The sequence below is a fragment of the Diabrotica virgifera genome, chromosome 1 (assembly GCF_917563875.1).
Source record: "Diabrotica virgifera virgifera chromosome 1, PGI_DIABVI_V3a".
Taxonomy (NCBI): Eukaryota; Metazoa; Arthropoda; class Insecta; order Coleoptera; family Chrysomelidae; genus Diabrotica; species Diabrotica virgifera.
Window position 1 is genome coordinate 128,288,276 of NC_065443.1, and position 16,966 is coordinate 128,305,241.

General features: G+C 44.3%; 1 protein-coding gene across 50 annotated transcripts in view; it reads right to left on the reverse strand.

Moving 5' to 3' along the window:
* The window catches only part of LOC126892480 (serine-rich adhesin for platelets-like), a 46,573-nt gene that overhangs the window by 3,802 nt on the left and 25,805 nt on the right, over positions 1 to 16,966 (reverse strand). For 4 of the 50 annotated variants that reach the window (XM_050662254.1, XM_050662227.1, XM_050662268.1 and 1 more), the window contains 7 exons: positions 13,958 to 14,095; positions 10,679 to 10,954; positions 9,437 to 9,850; positions 6,539 to 9,160; positions 4,193 to 4,606; positions 2,951 to 3,778; positions 191 to 1,570 (listed from right to left, as the gene is read on the reverse strand). In XM_050662254.1, the coding sequence (XP_050518211.1) occupies positions 191 to 1,570; positions 2,951 to 3,778; positions 4,193 to 4,606; positions 6,539 to 9,160; positions 9,437 to 9,850; positions 10,679 to 10,954; positions 13,958 to 14,095 (6,072 nt within the window). Of the gene's footprint in view, positions 1 to 190; positions 1,571 to 2,260; positions 2,675 to 2,950; positions 3,779 to 4,192; positions 4,607 to 6,538; positions 9,851 to 10,678; positions 10,955 to 11,368; positions 12,481 to 12,610; positions 13,585 to 13,681; positions 14,510 to 15,345; positions 15,890 to 16,441; positions 16,856 to 16,966 lie in introns of all 50 variants that reach the window. The other 46 variants (XM_050662178.1, XM_050662100.1, XM_050662246.1 and 43 more) reach the window with 44 other exon arrangements.

The following is a 16,966-nucleotide window of genomic DNA, read 5'->3' on the forward strand; positions in this document are numbered from 1 at the left end:
TTGCCGCTATCATCAGTGGTGGTACTATCGTCGGTTGTCTTACTGGCACCAGCAGTTGAACTTGCTTCAGTACTAGTCGTTTCAGATGATGGTTCCGGTTGTTGGCTAGTAGTATTAATATCATATTCTGTAGTTTCATTGCCGTTATCACCAATGGTGGTATTATCGTCAGCAGTCTCACTGGAACCACCTGTTGAGCTTGCTTGTGTACTACTGGTTTCAGTCGACGGTCCTGGATCTTGGCTAGTGGTAGTATTATCATCTACTGTAGTTTCATTGCCCCTATCATCAGTGGTGGTATTATCGTCGGTTGTCTTATTGGCACCAGGAGTTGAACTTGCTTCAGTACTAGTCGTTTCAGATGATGGTTCCGGTTGTTGGCTATTAGTATTAATATCATCTACTGTAGTTTCATTGCCGTTATCATCAGTGGTGGTATTATCGTCGGTAGTCTCACTGGAACCAGCAGTTGCACTTGCTTGAGTACTAGTGGTTTCAGCCGACGGTTCTGGATCTTGGCTAGTGGTTGTAATGTCGTCTATTGTAGTTTCATTACCGTTATCACCAGTGGTGATATTATCGTCAGCAGTCTCACTGGAACCACCTGTTGTGCTTGCTTGTGTACTACTGGTTTCAGTCGACGGATCTGGATCTTGGCTAGTGGTAGTATTATCATCTACTGTAGTTTCATTGCCGCTATCATCAGTGGTGGTATTATCGTCGGTTGTCTTACTGGCACCAGCAGTTGAACTTGCTTCAGTACTAGTCGTTTCAGATGATGGTTCCGGTTGTTGGCTAGTAGTATTAATATCATCTACTGTAGTTCCATTGCCGTTATCATCAGTGGCGGTATTATCGTCGGTAGTCTCACTGGAACCAGCAGTGGAACTTGCTTGAGTACTAGTGGTTTCAGCCGACGGTTCCGGATCTTGGTTAGTGGTTGTAATATCGTCTATTGTAGTTTCATTGCTGTTATCACCAGTGGTGGTATTATCGTCAGCAGTCTCACTGGAACCACCTGTTGAGCTTGCTTGTGTATTACTGGTTTCAGTCGACGGTTCTAGATCTTGGCTAGTGGTAGTATTATCATCTACTGTAGTTTCATTGCCGCTATCATCAGTGGTGGTATTATGGTCGGTTGTCTTACTGGCACCAGCAGTTGAACTTGCTTCAGTACTAGTCGTTTCAGATGATGGTTCCGGTTGTTCGCTAGTAGTATTAATATCATCTACTGTAGTTTCATTGCCGTTATCAGCAGTGGTGGTATTATCGTCGGTAGTCTCACTGGAACCAGCAGTTGAACTTGCTTGAGTACTAGTGGTTTTAGCGGACGGTTCTGGATCTTGGCTAGTGTTAGTACTCTCATCTACTGTAGTTTCATTGCCGCTATCATCAGTGGTGGTATTATCGTCGGTTGTCTTACTGGCACCAGCAGTTGAACTTGCTTCAGTACTAGTCGTTTCAGATGATGGTTCCGATTGTTGGCTAGTAGTATTAATATCATATTCTGTAGTTTCATTGCCGTTATCACCAGTGGTGGTATTATCGTCAGCAGTCTCACTGGAACCACCTGTTGAGCTTGCTTGTGTACTACTGGTTTCAGTCGACGGTTCTGGATCTTGGCTAGTGGTAGTATTATCATCTACTGTAGTTTCATTGCCGCTATCATCAGTGTTGGTATTATCGTCGGTTGTCTTACTGGCACCAGCAGTTGAACTTGCTTCAGTACTAGTCGTTTCAGATGATGGTTCCGGTTGTTGGCTAGTAGTATTAATATCATCTACTGTAGTTCCATTGCCGTTATCATCAGTGGTGCTATTATCGTCGGTAGTCTCACTGGAACCAGCAGTTGAACTTGCTTCAGTACTAGTCGTTTCAGATGATGGTTCCGGTTGTTGGCTAGTAGTATTAATATAATCTACTGTAGTTTCATTGCCGTTATCATCAGTGGTGGTATTATCGTCGGTAGTCTCACTGGAACCAGCAGTTGAACTTGCTTGAGTACTAGTGGTTTCAGCCGACGGTTCTGGATCTTGGCTAGTGGTTGTAATGTCGTCTACTGTAGTTTCATTGCCGCTATCATCAGTGGTGGTATTATCGTCGGTTGTCTTACTGACACCAGCAGTTGAACTTGCTTCAGTACTAGTCGTTTCAGATGATGGTTCCGGTTGTTGGCTAGTAGTATTAATATCATATTCTGTAGTTTCATTGCCGTTATCACCAGTGGTGGTATTATCGTCAGCACTCTCACTGGAACCACCTGTTGAGCTTGCTTGTGTACTACTGGTTTCAGTCGACGGTTTTGGATCTTGGCTAGTGGTAGTATTATTATCTACTGTAGTTTCATTGCCGCTATCATCAGTGGTGGTATTATCGTCGGTTGTCTTACTGGCACCAGCAGTTGAACTTGCTTCAGTACTAGTCGTTTCAGATGATGGTTCCGGTTGTTGGCTAGTAGTATTAATATCATCTACTGTAGTTTCATTGCCGTTATCATCAGTGGTGGTATTATCGTCGGTAGTCTCACTGGAACCAGCAGTTGAACTTGCTTGAGTACTAGTGGTTTCAGCCGACGGTTCTGGATCTTGGCTAGTGGTTGTAATATCGTCTATTGTAGTTTCATTGCCGTTATCACCAGTGGTGTTATTATCGTCAGCAGTCTCACTGGAACCACCTGTTGAGCTTGCTTGTGTACTACTGGTTTCAGTCGACGGTTCTGGATCTTGGGTAGTGGTAGTTCTATCATCTACTGTAGTTTCATTGCCGCTATCATCAGTGGTGGTACTATCGTCGGTTGTCTTACTGGCACCAGCAGTTGAACTTGCTTCAGTACTAGTCGTTTCAGATGATGGTTCCGGTTGTTGGCTAGTAGTATTAATATCATATTCTGTAGTTTCATTGCCGTTATCACCAATGGTGGTATTATCGTCAGCAGTCTCACTGGAACCACCTGTTGAGCTTGCTTGTGTACTACTGGTTTCAGTCGACGGTCCTGGATCTTGGCTAGTGGTAGTATTATCATCTACTGTAGTTTCATTGCCCCTATCATCAGTGGTGGTATTATCGTCGGTTGTCTTATTGGCACCAGGAGTTGAACTTGCTTCAGTACTAGTCGTTTCAGATGATGGTTCCGGTTGTTGGCTATTAGTATTAATATCATCTACTGTAGTTTCATTGCCGTTATCATCAGTGGTGGTATTATCGTCGGTAGTCTCACTGGAACCAGCAGTTGCACTTGCTTGAGTACTAGTGGTTTCAGCCGACGGTTCTGGATCTTGGCTAGTGGTTGTAATGTCGTCTATTGTAGTTTCATTACCGTTATCACCAGTGGTGATATTATCGTCAGCAGTCTCACTGGAACCACCTGTTGTGCTTGCTTGTGTACTACTGGTTTCAGTCGACGGATCTGGATCTTGGCTAGTGGTAGTATTATCATCTACTGTAGTTTCATTGCCGCTATCATCAGTGGTGGTATTATCGTCGGTTGTCTTACTGGCACCAGCAGTTGAACTTGCTTCAGTACTAGTCGTTTCAGATGATGGTTCCGGTTGTTGGCTAGTAGTATTAATATCATCTACTGTAGTTCCATTGCCGTTATCATCAGTGGCGGTATTATCGTCGGTAGTCTCACTGGAACCAGCAGTGGAACTTGCTTGAGTACTAGTGGTTTCAGCCGACGGTTCCGGATCTTGGTTAGTGGTTGTAATATCGTCTATTGTAGTTTCATTGCTGTTATCACCAGTGGTGGTATTATCGTCAGCAGTCTCACTGGAACCACCTGTTGAGCTTGCTTGTGTATTACTGGTTTCAGTCGACGGTTCTAGACCTTGGCTAGTGGTAGTATTATCATCTACTGTAGTTTCATTGCCGCTATCATCAGTGGTGGTATTATGGTCGGTTGTCTTACTGGCACCAGCAGTTGAACTTGCTTCAGTACTAGTCGTTTCAGATGATGGTTCCGGTTGTTCGCTAGTAGTATTAATATCATCTACTGTAGTTTCATTGCCGTTATCAGCAGTGGTGGTATTATCGTCGGTAGTCTCACTGGAACCAGCAGTTGAACTTGCTTGAGTACTAGTGGTTTTAGCGGACGGTTCTGGATCTTGGCTAGTGGTTGTAATATCGTCTATTGTAGTTTCATTGCCGTTATCACCAGTGGTGGTATTATCATCAGCAGCCTCACTGGAACCACCTGTTGAGCTTGCTTGTGTACTGCTGGTTTCAGTCGACGCTTCTGGATCTTGGCTAGTGGTAGTACTATCATCTACTGTAGATTCATTGCCGCTATCATCAGTGGTGGTATTATCGTCGGTTGTCTTACTGGCACCAGCAGTTGAACTTGCTTCAGTACTAGTCGTTTCAAATGATGTTTCCGGTTGTTGGCTAGTAGTATTAATATCATCTACTGTAGTTTCATTGCCGTTATCATCAGTGGTGGTATTATGGTCGGTAGTCTCACTGGAACCAGCAGTTGAACTTGCTTGAGTACTAGTGGTTTCAGCCGACGGTTCTGGATCTTGGCTAGTGGTTGTAATGTCGTCTATTGTAGTTTCATTGCCGTTATCACCAGTGGTGGTATTATCGTCAGCAGTCTCACTGGAACCACCTGTTGAGCTTGCTTGTGTACTACTGGTTTCAGTCGACGGTTCTATACCTTGGCTAGGGGTAGAACTATCATCTACTGTAGTTTTATTGCTGTTCTCATTAGTGGTGGTATTAGCTTCGGTAGTCTCACTGGCACCAGCAATTGAACTTGCTTGAGTACTAGTGGTTTCAGCCGACCGTTCTGGATCTTGGCTAGTGGTTGTTATATCGTCTATTGTAGTTTCATTGCCGTTATCACCAGTGGTGGTACTATCGTCAGCAGTCTCACTGGAACCACCTGTTGAGCTTGCTTGTGTACTACTGGTTTCAGTCGACGGTTCTGCATCTTGGCTAGTGGTAGTACTATCATCTACTGTAGTTTCATTGCCGCTATCATCAGTGGTGGTATTATTGTCGGTAGTCTCACTGGAACCAGCAGTTGAACTTGCTTGAGTACTAGTGGTTTCAGCCGAAGGTTCTGGATCTTGGCTAGTGGTTGTAATGTCGTCTATTGTAGTTTCATTGCCGTTATCACCAGTGGTGGTATTATCGTCAGCAGTCTCACTGGAACCACCTGTTGAGCTTGCTTGTGTACTACTGGTTTCAGTCGACGGTCCTGGATCTTGGCTAGTGGTAGTATTATCATCTACTGTAGTTTCATTGCCGCTATCATCAGTGGTGGTATTATCGTCGGTTGTTTTATTGGCACCAGGAGTTGAACTTGCTTCAGTACTAGTCGTTTCAGATGATGGTTCCGGTTGTTGGCTATTAGTATTAATATCATCTACTGTAGTTTCATTGCCGTTATCATCAGTGGTGGTATTATCGTCGGTAGTCTCACTGGAACCAGCAGTTGAACTTGCTTGTGTACTACTGGTTTTAGTCGACGGTCCTGGATCTTGGCTAGTGGTAGTATTATCATCTACTGTAGTTTCATTGCCGCTATCATCAGTGGTGGTATTATCGTCGGTTGTCTTATTGGCACCAGGAGTTGAACTTGCTTCAGTACTAGTCGTTTCAGATGATGGTTCCGGTTGTTGGCTAGTAGTATTAATATCATATTCTGTAGTTTCATTGCCGTTATCACCAGTGGTGGTATTATCGTCAGCAGTCTCACTGGAACCACCTGTTGAGCTTGCTTGTGTACTACTGGTTTCAGTCGACGGTCCTGGATCTTGGCTAGTGGTAGTATTATCATCTACTGTAGTTTCATTGCCGCTATCATCAGTGGTGGTATTATCGTCGGTTGTCTTATTGGCACCAGGAGTTGAACTTGCTTCAGTACTAGTCGTTTCAGATGATGGTTCCGGTTGTTGGCTATTAGTATTAATATCATCTACTGTAGTTTCATTGCCGTTATCATCAGTGGTGGTATTATCGTCGGTAGTCTCACTGGAACCAGCAGTTGAACTTGCTTGAGTACTAGTGGTTTCAGCCGACGGTTCTGGAGCTTGGCTAGTGGTTGTAATGTCGTCTATTGTAGTTTCATTACCGTTATCACCAGTGGTGATATTATCGTCAGCAGTCTCACTGGAACCACCTGTTGTGCTTGCTTGTGTACTACTGGTTTCAGTCGACGGATCTGGATCTTGGCTAGTGGTAGTATTATCATCTACTGTAGTTTCATTGCCGCTATCATCAGTGGTGGTATTATCGTCGGTTGTCTTACTGGCACCAGCAGTTGAACTTGCTTCAGTACTAGTCGTTTCAGATGATGGTTCCGGTTGTTGGCTGGTAGTATTAATATCATCTACTGTAGTTCCATTGCCGTTATCATCAGTGGTGGTATTATCGTCGGTAGTCTCACTGGAACCAGCAGTGGAACTTGCTTGAGTACTAGTGGTTTCAGCCGACGGTTCCGGATCTTGGTTAGTGGTTGTAATATCGTCTATTGTAGTTTCATTGCTGTTATCACCAGTGGTGGTATTATGGTCAGCAGTCTCACTGGAACCACCTGTTGAGCTTGCTTGTGTATTACTGGTTTCAGTCGACGGTTCTAGATCTTGGCTAGTGGTAGTATTATCATCTACTGTAGTTTCATTGCCGCTATCATCAGTGGTGGTATTATGGTCGGTTGTCTTACTGGCACCAGCAGTTGAACTTTCTTCAGTACTAGTCGTTTCAGATGATGGTTCCGGTTGTTGGCTAGTAGTATTAATATCATCTACTGTAGTTTCATTGCCGTTATCAGCAGTGGTGGTATTATCGTCGGTAGTCTCACTGGAACCAGCAGTTGAACTTGCTTGAGTACTAGTGGTTTTAGCGGACGGTTCTGGATCTTGGCTAGTGGTTGTAATATCGTCTATTGTAGTTTCATTGCCGTTATCACCAGTGGTGGTATTATCGTCAGCAGCCTCACTGGAACCACCTGTTGAGCTTGCTTGTGTACTGCTGGTTTCAGTCGACGCTTCTGGATCTTGGCTAGTGGTAGTACTATCATCTACTGTAGTTTCATTGCCGCTATCATCAGTGGTGGTATTATCGTCGGTTGTCTTACTGGCACCAGCAGTTGAACTTGCTTCAGTACTAGTCGTTTCAAATGATGTTTCCGGTTGTTGGCTAGTAGTATTAATATCATCTACTGTAGTTTCATTGCCGTTATCATCAGTGGTGGTATTATGGTCGGTAGTCTCACTGGAACCAGCAGTTGAACTTGCTTGAGTACTAGTGGTTTCAGCCGACGGTTCTGGATCTTGGCTAGTGGTTGTAATGTCGTCTATTGTAGTTTCATTGCCGTTATCACCAGTGGTGGTATTATCGTCAGCAGTCTCACTGGAACCACCTGTTGAGCTTGCTTGTGTACTACTGGTTTCAGTCGACGGTTCTATACCTTGGCTAGTGGTAGAACTATCATCTACTGTAGTTTTATTGCTGTTCTCATTAGTGGTGGTATTAGCTTCGGTAGTCTCACTGGCACCAGCAATTGAACTTGCTTGAGTACTAGTGGTTTCAGCCGACCGTTCTGGATCTTGGCTAGTGGTTGTAATATCGTCTATTGTAGTTTCATTGCCGTTATCACCAGTGGTGGTATTATCGTCAGCAGTCTCACTGGAACCACCTGTTGAGCTTGCTTGTGTACTACTGGTTTCAGTCGACGGTTCTGGATCTTGGCTAGTGTTAGTACTCTCATCTACTGCAGTTTTATTGCCGCTATCATCAGTGGTGGTATTATCGTCGGTTGTCTTACTGGCACCAGCAGTTGAACTTGCTTCAGTACTAGTCGTTTCAGATGATGGTTCTGATTGTTGGCTAGTAGTATTAATATCATATTCTGTAGTTTCATTGCCGTTATCACCAGTGGTGGTATTATCGTCAGCAGTCTCACTGGAACCACCTGTTGAGCTTGCTTGTGTACTACTGGTTTCAGTCGACGGTTCTGGATCTTGGCTAGTGGTAGTATTATCATCTACTGTAGTTTCATTGCCGTTATAATCAGTGGTGGTATTATCGTCGGTAGTCTCACTGGAACCAGCAGTTGAACTTGCTTGAGTACTAGTGGTTTCAGCCGACGGTTCTGGATCTTGGCTAGTGGTTGTAATGTCGTCTATTGTAGTTTCATTACCGTTATCACCAGTGGTGGTATTATCGTCAGCAGTCTCACTGGAACCAGCTGTTGTGCTTGCTTGTGTACTACTGGTTTCAGTCGACGGTTCTGGATCTTGGCTAGTGGTAGTATTATCATCTACTGTAGTTTCATTGCCGCTATCATCAGTGTTGGTATTATCGTCGGTTGTCTTACTGGCACCAGCAGTTGAACTTGCTTCAGTACTAGTCGTTTCAGATGATGGTTCCGGTTGTTGGCTAGTAGTATTAATATCATCTACTGTAGTTTCATTGCCGTTATCATCAGTGGTGGTATTATCGTCGGTAGTCTCACTGGAACCAGCAGTTGAACTTGCTTGAGTACTAGTGGTTTCAGCCGATGGTTCTGGATCTTGTCTAGTGGTTGTAATGTCGTCTACTGTAGTTTCATTACCGCTATCATCAGTGGTGGTATTATCGTCGGTTGTCTTACTGACACCAGCAGTTGAACTTGCTTCAGTACTAGTCGTTTCAGATGATGGTTCCGGTTGTTGGCTAGTAGTATTAATATCATATTCTGTAGTTTCATTGCCGTTATCACCAGTGGTGGTATTATCGTCAGCAGTCTCACTGGAACCACCTGTTGAGCTTGCTTGTGTACTACTGGTTTCAGTCGACGGTTTTGGATCTTGGCTAGTGGTAGTATTATCATCTACTGTAATTTCATTGCCGCTATCATCAGTGGTGGTATTATCGTCGGTTGTCTTACTGGCACCAGCAGTTGAACTTGCTTCAGTACTAGTCGTTTCAAATGATGGTTCCGGTTGTTGGCTAGTAGTATTAATATCATCTACTGTAGTTTCATTGCCGTTATCATCAGTGGTGGTATTATCGTCGGTAGTCTCACTGGAACCAGCAGTTGAACTTGCTTGAGTACTAGTGGTTTCATCCGACGGTTCTGGATCTTGGCTAGTGGTTGTAATGTCGTCTATTGTAGTTTCATTACCGTTATCACCAGTGGTGGTATTATCGTCAGCAGTCTCACTGGAACCACCTGTTGAGCTTGCTTGTGTACTACTGGTTTCAGTCGACGGTTCTGGATCTTGGCTAGTGGTAGTACTATCATCTACTGTAGTTTCATTGCCGCTATCATCAGCGGTGGTATTATCGTCGGTTGTCTTACTGGCACCAGCAGTTGAACTTGCTTCAGTACTAGTCGTTTCAGATGATGGTTCCGGTTGTTGGCTAGTAGTATTAATATCATATTCTGTAGTTTCATTGCCGTTATCACCAGTGGTGGTATTATCGTCAGCAGTCTCACTGGAACCACCTGTTGAGCTTGCTTGTGTACTACTGGTTTCAGTCGACGGTTCTGGATCTTGGCTAGTGGTAGTATTATCATCTACTGTAGTTTCATTGCCGCTATCATCAGTGGTGGGATTATCATCGGTTGTCTTACTGGCACCAGCAGTTGAACTTGCTTCAATACTAGTCGTTTCAGATGATGGTTCCGGTTGTTGGCTAGTAGTATTAATATCATCTACTGTAGTTCCATTGCCGTTATCATCAGTGGTGGTATTATCGTCGGTAGTCTCACTGGAACCAGCAGTTGAACTTGCTTGAGTACTAGTGGTTTCAGCCGACGGTTCCGGATCTTGGCTAGTGGTTGTAATATCGTCTATTGTAGTTTCATTGCCGTTATCACCAGTGGTGGTATTATCGTCAGCAGTCTCACTGGAACCACCTGTTGAGCTTGCTTGTGTACTACTGGTTTCAGTCGACGGTTCTGGAGTTTGGCTAGTGGTAGTATTATCATCTACTGTAGTTTCATTGCCGCTATCATCAGTGGTGGTATTATCGTCGGTTGTCTTACTGGCACCAGCAGTTGAACTTGCTTCAGTACTAGTCGTTTCAGATGATGGTTCCGGTTGTTGGCTAGTAGTATTAATATCATCTACTGTAGTTCCATTGCCGTTATCATCAGTGGTGGTATTATCGTCGGTAGTCTCACTGGAACCAGCAGTTGAACTTGCTTGAGTACTAGTGGTTTCAGCCGACGGTTCCGGATCTTGGCTAGTGGTTGTAATATCGTCTATTGTAGTTTCATTGCCGTTATCACCAGTGGTGGTATTATCGTCAGCAGTCTCACTGGAACCACCTGTTGAGCTTGCTTGTGTACTACTGTTTTCAGTCGACGGTTCTGGAGCTTGGCTAGTGGTAGTATTATCATCTACTGTAGTTTCATTGCCGCTATCATCAGTGGTGGTATTATCGTTGGTTGTCTTACTGGCACCAGCAGTTGAACTTGCTTCAGTACTAGTCGTTTCAGATGATGGTTCCGGTTGTTGGCTAGTAGTATTAATATCATCTACTGTAGTTTCATTGCCGTTATCATCAGTGGTGGTATTATCGTCGGTAGTCTCACTGGAACCAGCAGTTGAACTTGCTTGAGTACTAGTGGTTTCAGCCGACGGTTCTGGATCTTGGCTAGTGGTTGTAATGTCGTCTATTGTAGTTTCATTACCGTTATCACCAGTGGTGGTATTATCGTCATCAGCCTCACTGGAACCACCTGTTGAGCTTGCTTGTGTACTACTGGTTTCAGTCGACGGTTCTGGATCTTGGCTAGTGGTAGTACTATCATCTACTGTAGTTTCATTGCTGTTATCATCAGTGGTGGTACTATCGTCGGTAGACTCACTAGCACCCGCTGTTGAACTTGCTTCAGTACTAGTCGTTTCGTCAGACGGTTCTGGATCTTGGCTAGTGGTTGTAATTTCGTCTATTGTAGTTTCATTGCCGTTATCACCAGTGGTGGTATTATCGTCAGCAGTCTCACTGGAACCACCTGTTGAAATTGCTTGTGTACTACTGGTTTCAGTCGACGGTTCTGGATCTTGGCTAGTGGTAGTATTATCATCTACTGTAGTTTCATTGCCGTTATAATCAGTGGTGGTATTATCGTCGGTAGTCTTACTGGAACCAGCAGTTGAACTTGTTTGAGTACTAGTGGTTTCAGCCGACGGTTCTGGATCTTGGCTAGTGGTTGTAATGTCGTCTACTGTAGTTTCATTGCCGCTATCATCAGTGGTGGTATTATCGTCGGTTGTCTTACTGGCACCAGCAGTTGAACTTGCTTCAGTACTAGTCGTTTCAGATGATGGTTCCGGTTGTTGGCTAGTAGTATTAATATCATAATCTGTAGTTTCATTGCCGTTATCACCAGTGGTGGTATTATCGTCAGAAGTCTCACTGGAACCACCTGTTGAGCTTGCTTGTGTACTACTGGTTTCAGTCGACGGTTTTGGATCTTGGCTAGTGGTAGTATTTCCATCTACTGTAGTTTCATTGCCGCTATCATCAGTGGTGGTATTATCGTCGGTAGTCTTACTGGCACCAGCAGTTGAACTTGCTTCAGTACTAGTCGTTTCAGATGATGGTTCCGGTTGTTGGCTAGTAGTATTAATATCATCTACTGTAGTTTCATTGCCGTTATCATCAGTGGTGGTATTATCGTCGGTAGTCTCACTGGAACCAGCAGTTGAACTTTCTTGAGTACTAGTGGTTTCAGCCGACGGTTCTGGATCTTGGCTAGTGGTTGTAATGTCGTCTACTGTAGTTTCATTGCCGTTATCACCAGTGGTGGTATTATCGTCAGCAGTCTCACTGGAACCACCTGTTGAGCTTGCTTGTGTACTACTGGTTTCAGTCGACGGTTCTGGATCTTGGCTAGTGGTAGTACTATCATCTACTGTAGTTTCATTGCCGCTATCATCAGTCGTGGTATTATCGTCGGTTGTCTTACTGGCACCAGCAGTTGAACTTGCTTCAGTACTAGTCGTTTCAGATGATGGTTCCGGTTGTTGGCTAGTAGTATTAATATCATATTCTGTAGTTTCATTGCCGTTATCACCAGTGGTGGTATTATCGTCAGCAGTCTCACTGGAACCACCTGTTGAGCTTGCTTGTGTACTACTGGTTTCAGTCGACGGTTCTGGATCTTGGCTAGTGGTAGTACTATCATCTACTGTAGATTCATTGCTGTTATCATCAGTGGTGGTACTATCGTCGGTAGAGTCACTAGCACCAGCTGTTGAACTTGCTTCAGTACTAGTCGTTTCGTCAGACGGTTCTGGATCTTGGCTAGTGGTTGTAATTTCGTCTATTGTAGTTTCATTGCCGTTATCACCAGTGGTGGTATTATCGTCAGCAGTCTCACTGGAACCACCTGTTGAGCTTGCTTGTGTACTACTGGTTTCAGTCGACGGTTCTGGATCTTGGCTAGTGGTAGTATTATCATCTACTGTAGTTTCATTGGCGTTATAATCAGTGGTGGTATTATCGTCGGTAGTCTCACTGGAACCAGCAGTTGAACTTGATTGAGTACTAGTGGTTTCAGCCGACAGTTCTGGATCTTGGCTAGTGGTTGTAATGTCGTCTATTGTAGTTTCATTACCGTTATCACCAGTGGTGGTATTATCGTCAGCAGTCTCACTGGAACCACCTGTTGTGCTTGCTTGTGTACTACTGGTTTCAGTCGACGGTTCTGGATCTTGGCTAGTGGTAGTATTATCATCTACTGTAGTTTCATTGCCGCTATCATCAGTGTTGGTATTATCGTCGGTTGTCTTACTGGCACCAGCAGTTGAACTTGCTTCAGTACTAGTCGTTTCAGATGATGGTTCCGGTTGTTGGCTAGTAGTATTAATATCATCTACTGTAGTTCCATTGCCGTTATCATCAGTGGTGGTATTATCGTCGGTAGTCTCACTGGAACCAGCAGTTGAACTTGCTTCAGTACTAGTCGTTTCAGATGATGGTTCCGGTTGTTGGCTAGTAGTATTAATATCATCTACTGTAGTTTCATTGCCGCTATCATCAGTGGTGGTATTATCGTCGGTAGTCTCACTGGAACCAGCAGTTGAACTTGCTTGAGTACTAGTGGTTTCAGCCGACGGTTCTGGATCTTGGCTAGTGGTTGTAATGTCGTCTACTGTAGTTTCATTGCCGCTATCATCAGTGGTGGTATTATCGTCGGTTGTCTTACTGGCACCAGCAGTTGAACTTGCTTCAGTACTAGTCGTTTCAGATGATGGTTCCGGTTGTTGGCTAGTAGTATTAATATCATATTCTGTAGTTTCATTGCCGTTACCACCAGTGGTGGTATTATCGTCAGCAGTCTCACTGGAACCACCTGTTGAGCTTGCTTGTGTACTACTGGTTTCAGTCGACGGTTTTGGATCTTGGCTAGTGGTAGTATTACCATCTACTGTAGTTTCATTGCCGCTATCATCAGTGGTGGTATTATCGTCGGTTGTCTTACTGGCACCAGCAGTTGAACTTGCTTCAGTACTAGTCGTTTCAGATGATGGTTCCGGTTGTTGGCTAGTAGTATTAATATCATCTACTGTAGTTTCATTGCCGTTATCATCAGTGGTGGTATTATCGTCGGTAGTCTCACTGGAACCAGCAGTTGAACTTTCTTGAGTACTAGTGGTTGTAATGTCGTCTACTGTAGTTTCATTGCCGTTATCACCAGTGGTGGTATTATTGTCAGCAGTCTCACTGGAACCACCTGTTGAGCTTGCTTGTGTACTACTGGTTTCAGTCGACGGTTCTGGATCTTGGCTAGTGGTAGTACTATCATCTACTGTAGTTTCATTGCCGCTATCGTCAGTGGTGGTATTATCGTCGGTTGTCTTACTGGCACCAGCAGTTGAACTTGCTTCAGTACTAGTCGTTTCAGATGATGGTTCCGGTTGTTGGCTAGTAGTATATATATCATATTCTGTAGTTTCATTGCCGTTATCACCAGTGGTGGTATTATCGTCAGCAGTCTCACTGGAACCACCTGTTGAGCTTGCTTGTGTACTACTGGTTTCAGTCGACGGTTCTGGATCTTGGCTATTGGTTGTAATATCGTCTATTGTAGTTTCATTGCCGTTATCACCAGTGGTGGTATTATCGTCAGCAGTCTCACTGGAACCACCTGTTGAGCTTGCTTGTGTATTACTGGTTTCAGTCGACGGTTCTGGAGCTTGGCTAGTGGTAGTATTATCATCTACTGTAGTTTCATTGCCGCTATCATCAGTGGTGGTATTATCGTCGGTTGTCTTACTGGCACCAGCAGTTGAACTTGCTTCAGTACTAGTCGTTTCAGATGATGGTTCCGGTTGTTGGCTAGTAGTATTAATATCATCTACTGTAGTTCCATTGCCGTTATCATCAGTGGTGGTATTATCGTCGGTAGTCTCACTGGAACCAGCAGTTGAACTTGCTTGAGTACTAGTGGTTTCAGCCGACGGTTCCGGATCTTGGCTAGTGGTTGTAATATCGTCTATTGTAGTTTCATTGCCGTTATCACCAGTGGTGGTATTATCGTCAGCAGTCTCACTGGAACCACCTGTTGAGCTTGCTTGTGTATTACTGGTTTCAGTCGACGGTTCTGGAGCTTGGCTAGTGGTAGTATTATCATCTACTGTAGTTTCATTGCCGCTATCATCAGTGGTGGTATTATAGTCGGTTGTCTTACTGGCACCAGCAGTTGAACTTGCTTCAGTATTAGTCGTTTCAGATGATGGTTCCGGTTGTTGGCTAGTAGTATTAATATCATCTACTGTAGTTTCATTGCCGTTATCATCAGTGGTGGTATTATCGTCGGTAGTCTCACTGGAACCAGCAGTTGAACTTGCTTGAGTACTAGTGGTTTCAGCCGACGGTTCTGGATCTTGGCTAGTGGTTGTAATGTCGTCTATTGTAGTTTCATTACCGTTATCACCAGTGGTGGTATTATCGTCATCAGCCTCACTGGAACCACCTGTTGAGCTTGCTTGTGTACTACTGGGTTCAGTCGACGGTTCTGGATCTTGGCTAGTGGTAGTACTATCATCTACTGTAGTTTCATTGCTGTTATCATCAGTGGTGGTACTATCGTCGGTAGACTCACTAGCACCAGCTGTTGAACTTGCTTCAGTACTAGTCGTTTCGTCAGACGGTTCTGGATCTTGGCTAGTGGTTGTAATTTCGTCTATTGTAGTTTCATTGCCGTTATCACCAGTGGTGGTATTATCGTCGGTTGTCTTACTGGCACCAGCAGTTGAACTTGCTTCAGTATTAGTCGTTTCAGATGATGGTTCCGGTTGTTGGCTAGTAGTATTAATATCATCTACTGTAGTTTCATTGCCGTTATCATCAGTGGTGGTATTATCGTCGGTAGTCTCACTGGAACCAGCAGTTGACCTTGCTTGAGTACTAGTGGTTTCAGCCGACGGCTCTGGATCTTGGCTAGTGGTTGTAATGTCGTCTATTGTAGTTTCATTGCCGTTATCACCAGTGGTGATACTATCTTCAGCAGTCCCACTGGAACCACCTGTTGAGCTTGCTTGTGTACTACTGGTTTCAGTCGACGGTTCTGGATCTTGGCTAGTGGTAGTATTATCATCTACTGTAGTTTCATTGCCGCTATCATCAGTGGTGGTATTATCGTCGGTTGTCTTACTGGCACCAGCAGTTGAACTTGCTTCAGTATTAGTCGTTTCAGATGATGGTTCCGGTTGTTGGCTAGTAGTATTAATATCATCTACTGTAGTTTCATTGCCGTTATCATCAGTGGTGGTATTATCGTCGGTAGTCTCACTGGAACCAGCAGTTGAACTTGCTTGAGTACTAGTGGTTTCAGCCGACGGTTCTGGATCTTGGCTAGTGGTTGTAATGTCGTCTATTGTAGTTTCATTACCGTTATCACCAGTGGTGGTATTATCGTCATCAGCCTCACTGGAACCACCTGTTGAGCTTGCTTGTGTACTACTGGGTTCAGTCGACGGTTCTGGATCTTGGCTAGTGGTAGTACTATCATCTACTGTAGTTTCATTGCTGTTATCATCAGTGGTGGTACTATCGTCGGTAGTCTCACTGGCACCAGCAGTTGAACTTGCTTGAGTACTAGTGGTTTCAGCCGACGGTTCTGGATCTTGGCTAGTGGTTGTAATGTCGTCTATTGTAGTTTCATTGACGTTATCACCAGTGGTGGTATTATCGTCAGCAGTCTCACTGGAACCACCTGTTGAGCTTACTTGTGTACTACTGGTTTCAGTCGACGGTTCTATACCTTGGCTAGTGGTAGAACTATCATCTACTGTAGTTTTATTGCTGTTCTCATTAGTGGTGGTATTAGCTTCGGTAGTCTCACTGGCACCAGCAATTGAACTTGCTTGAGTACTAGTCGTTTCGTCAGACGGTTCTGGATCTTGGCTAGTGGTAGTATTATCATCTACTGTAGTTTCATTGCCGTTATCACCAGTGGTGGTACTATCGTCAGCAGTCCCACTGGAACCACCTGTTGAGCTTGCTTGTGTACTACTGGTTTCAGTCGACGGTTCTGGATCTTGGCTAGTGGTAGTAGTATCATCTACTTTAGTTTCATTGCCGCTATCATCAGTGGTGGTATTATCGTCGGTTGTTTTACTGGCACTGGCAGTTGAACTTGCATGAGTACTAGACGTTTCAGTCGATGGTTCTGACTGTTGGTTAGTAGTTGTAATATCGTCTAATGTAAATTCATTGCGGTTATCATCACTGGTGGTATTATCGTCGGTAATCTCACTGGCACCAGCAGTTGAACTTGCTTGAGTACTAGTCGTTTCGTCAGACGGTTCTGGATCTTGGCTAGTGGTTGTAATTTCGTCTATTGTAGTTTCATTGCCGTTATCACCAGTGGTGGTATTATCGTCAGCAGTCTCACTGGAACCACCTGTTGAGCTTGCTTGTGTACTACTGGTTCCAGTCGACGGTTCTGGATCTTGGCTAGTGGTAGTATTATCATCTACTGTAGTTTCATTGCCGTTATCACCGGTGGTGGTAC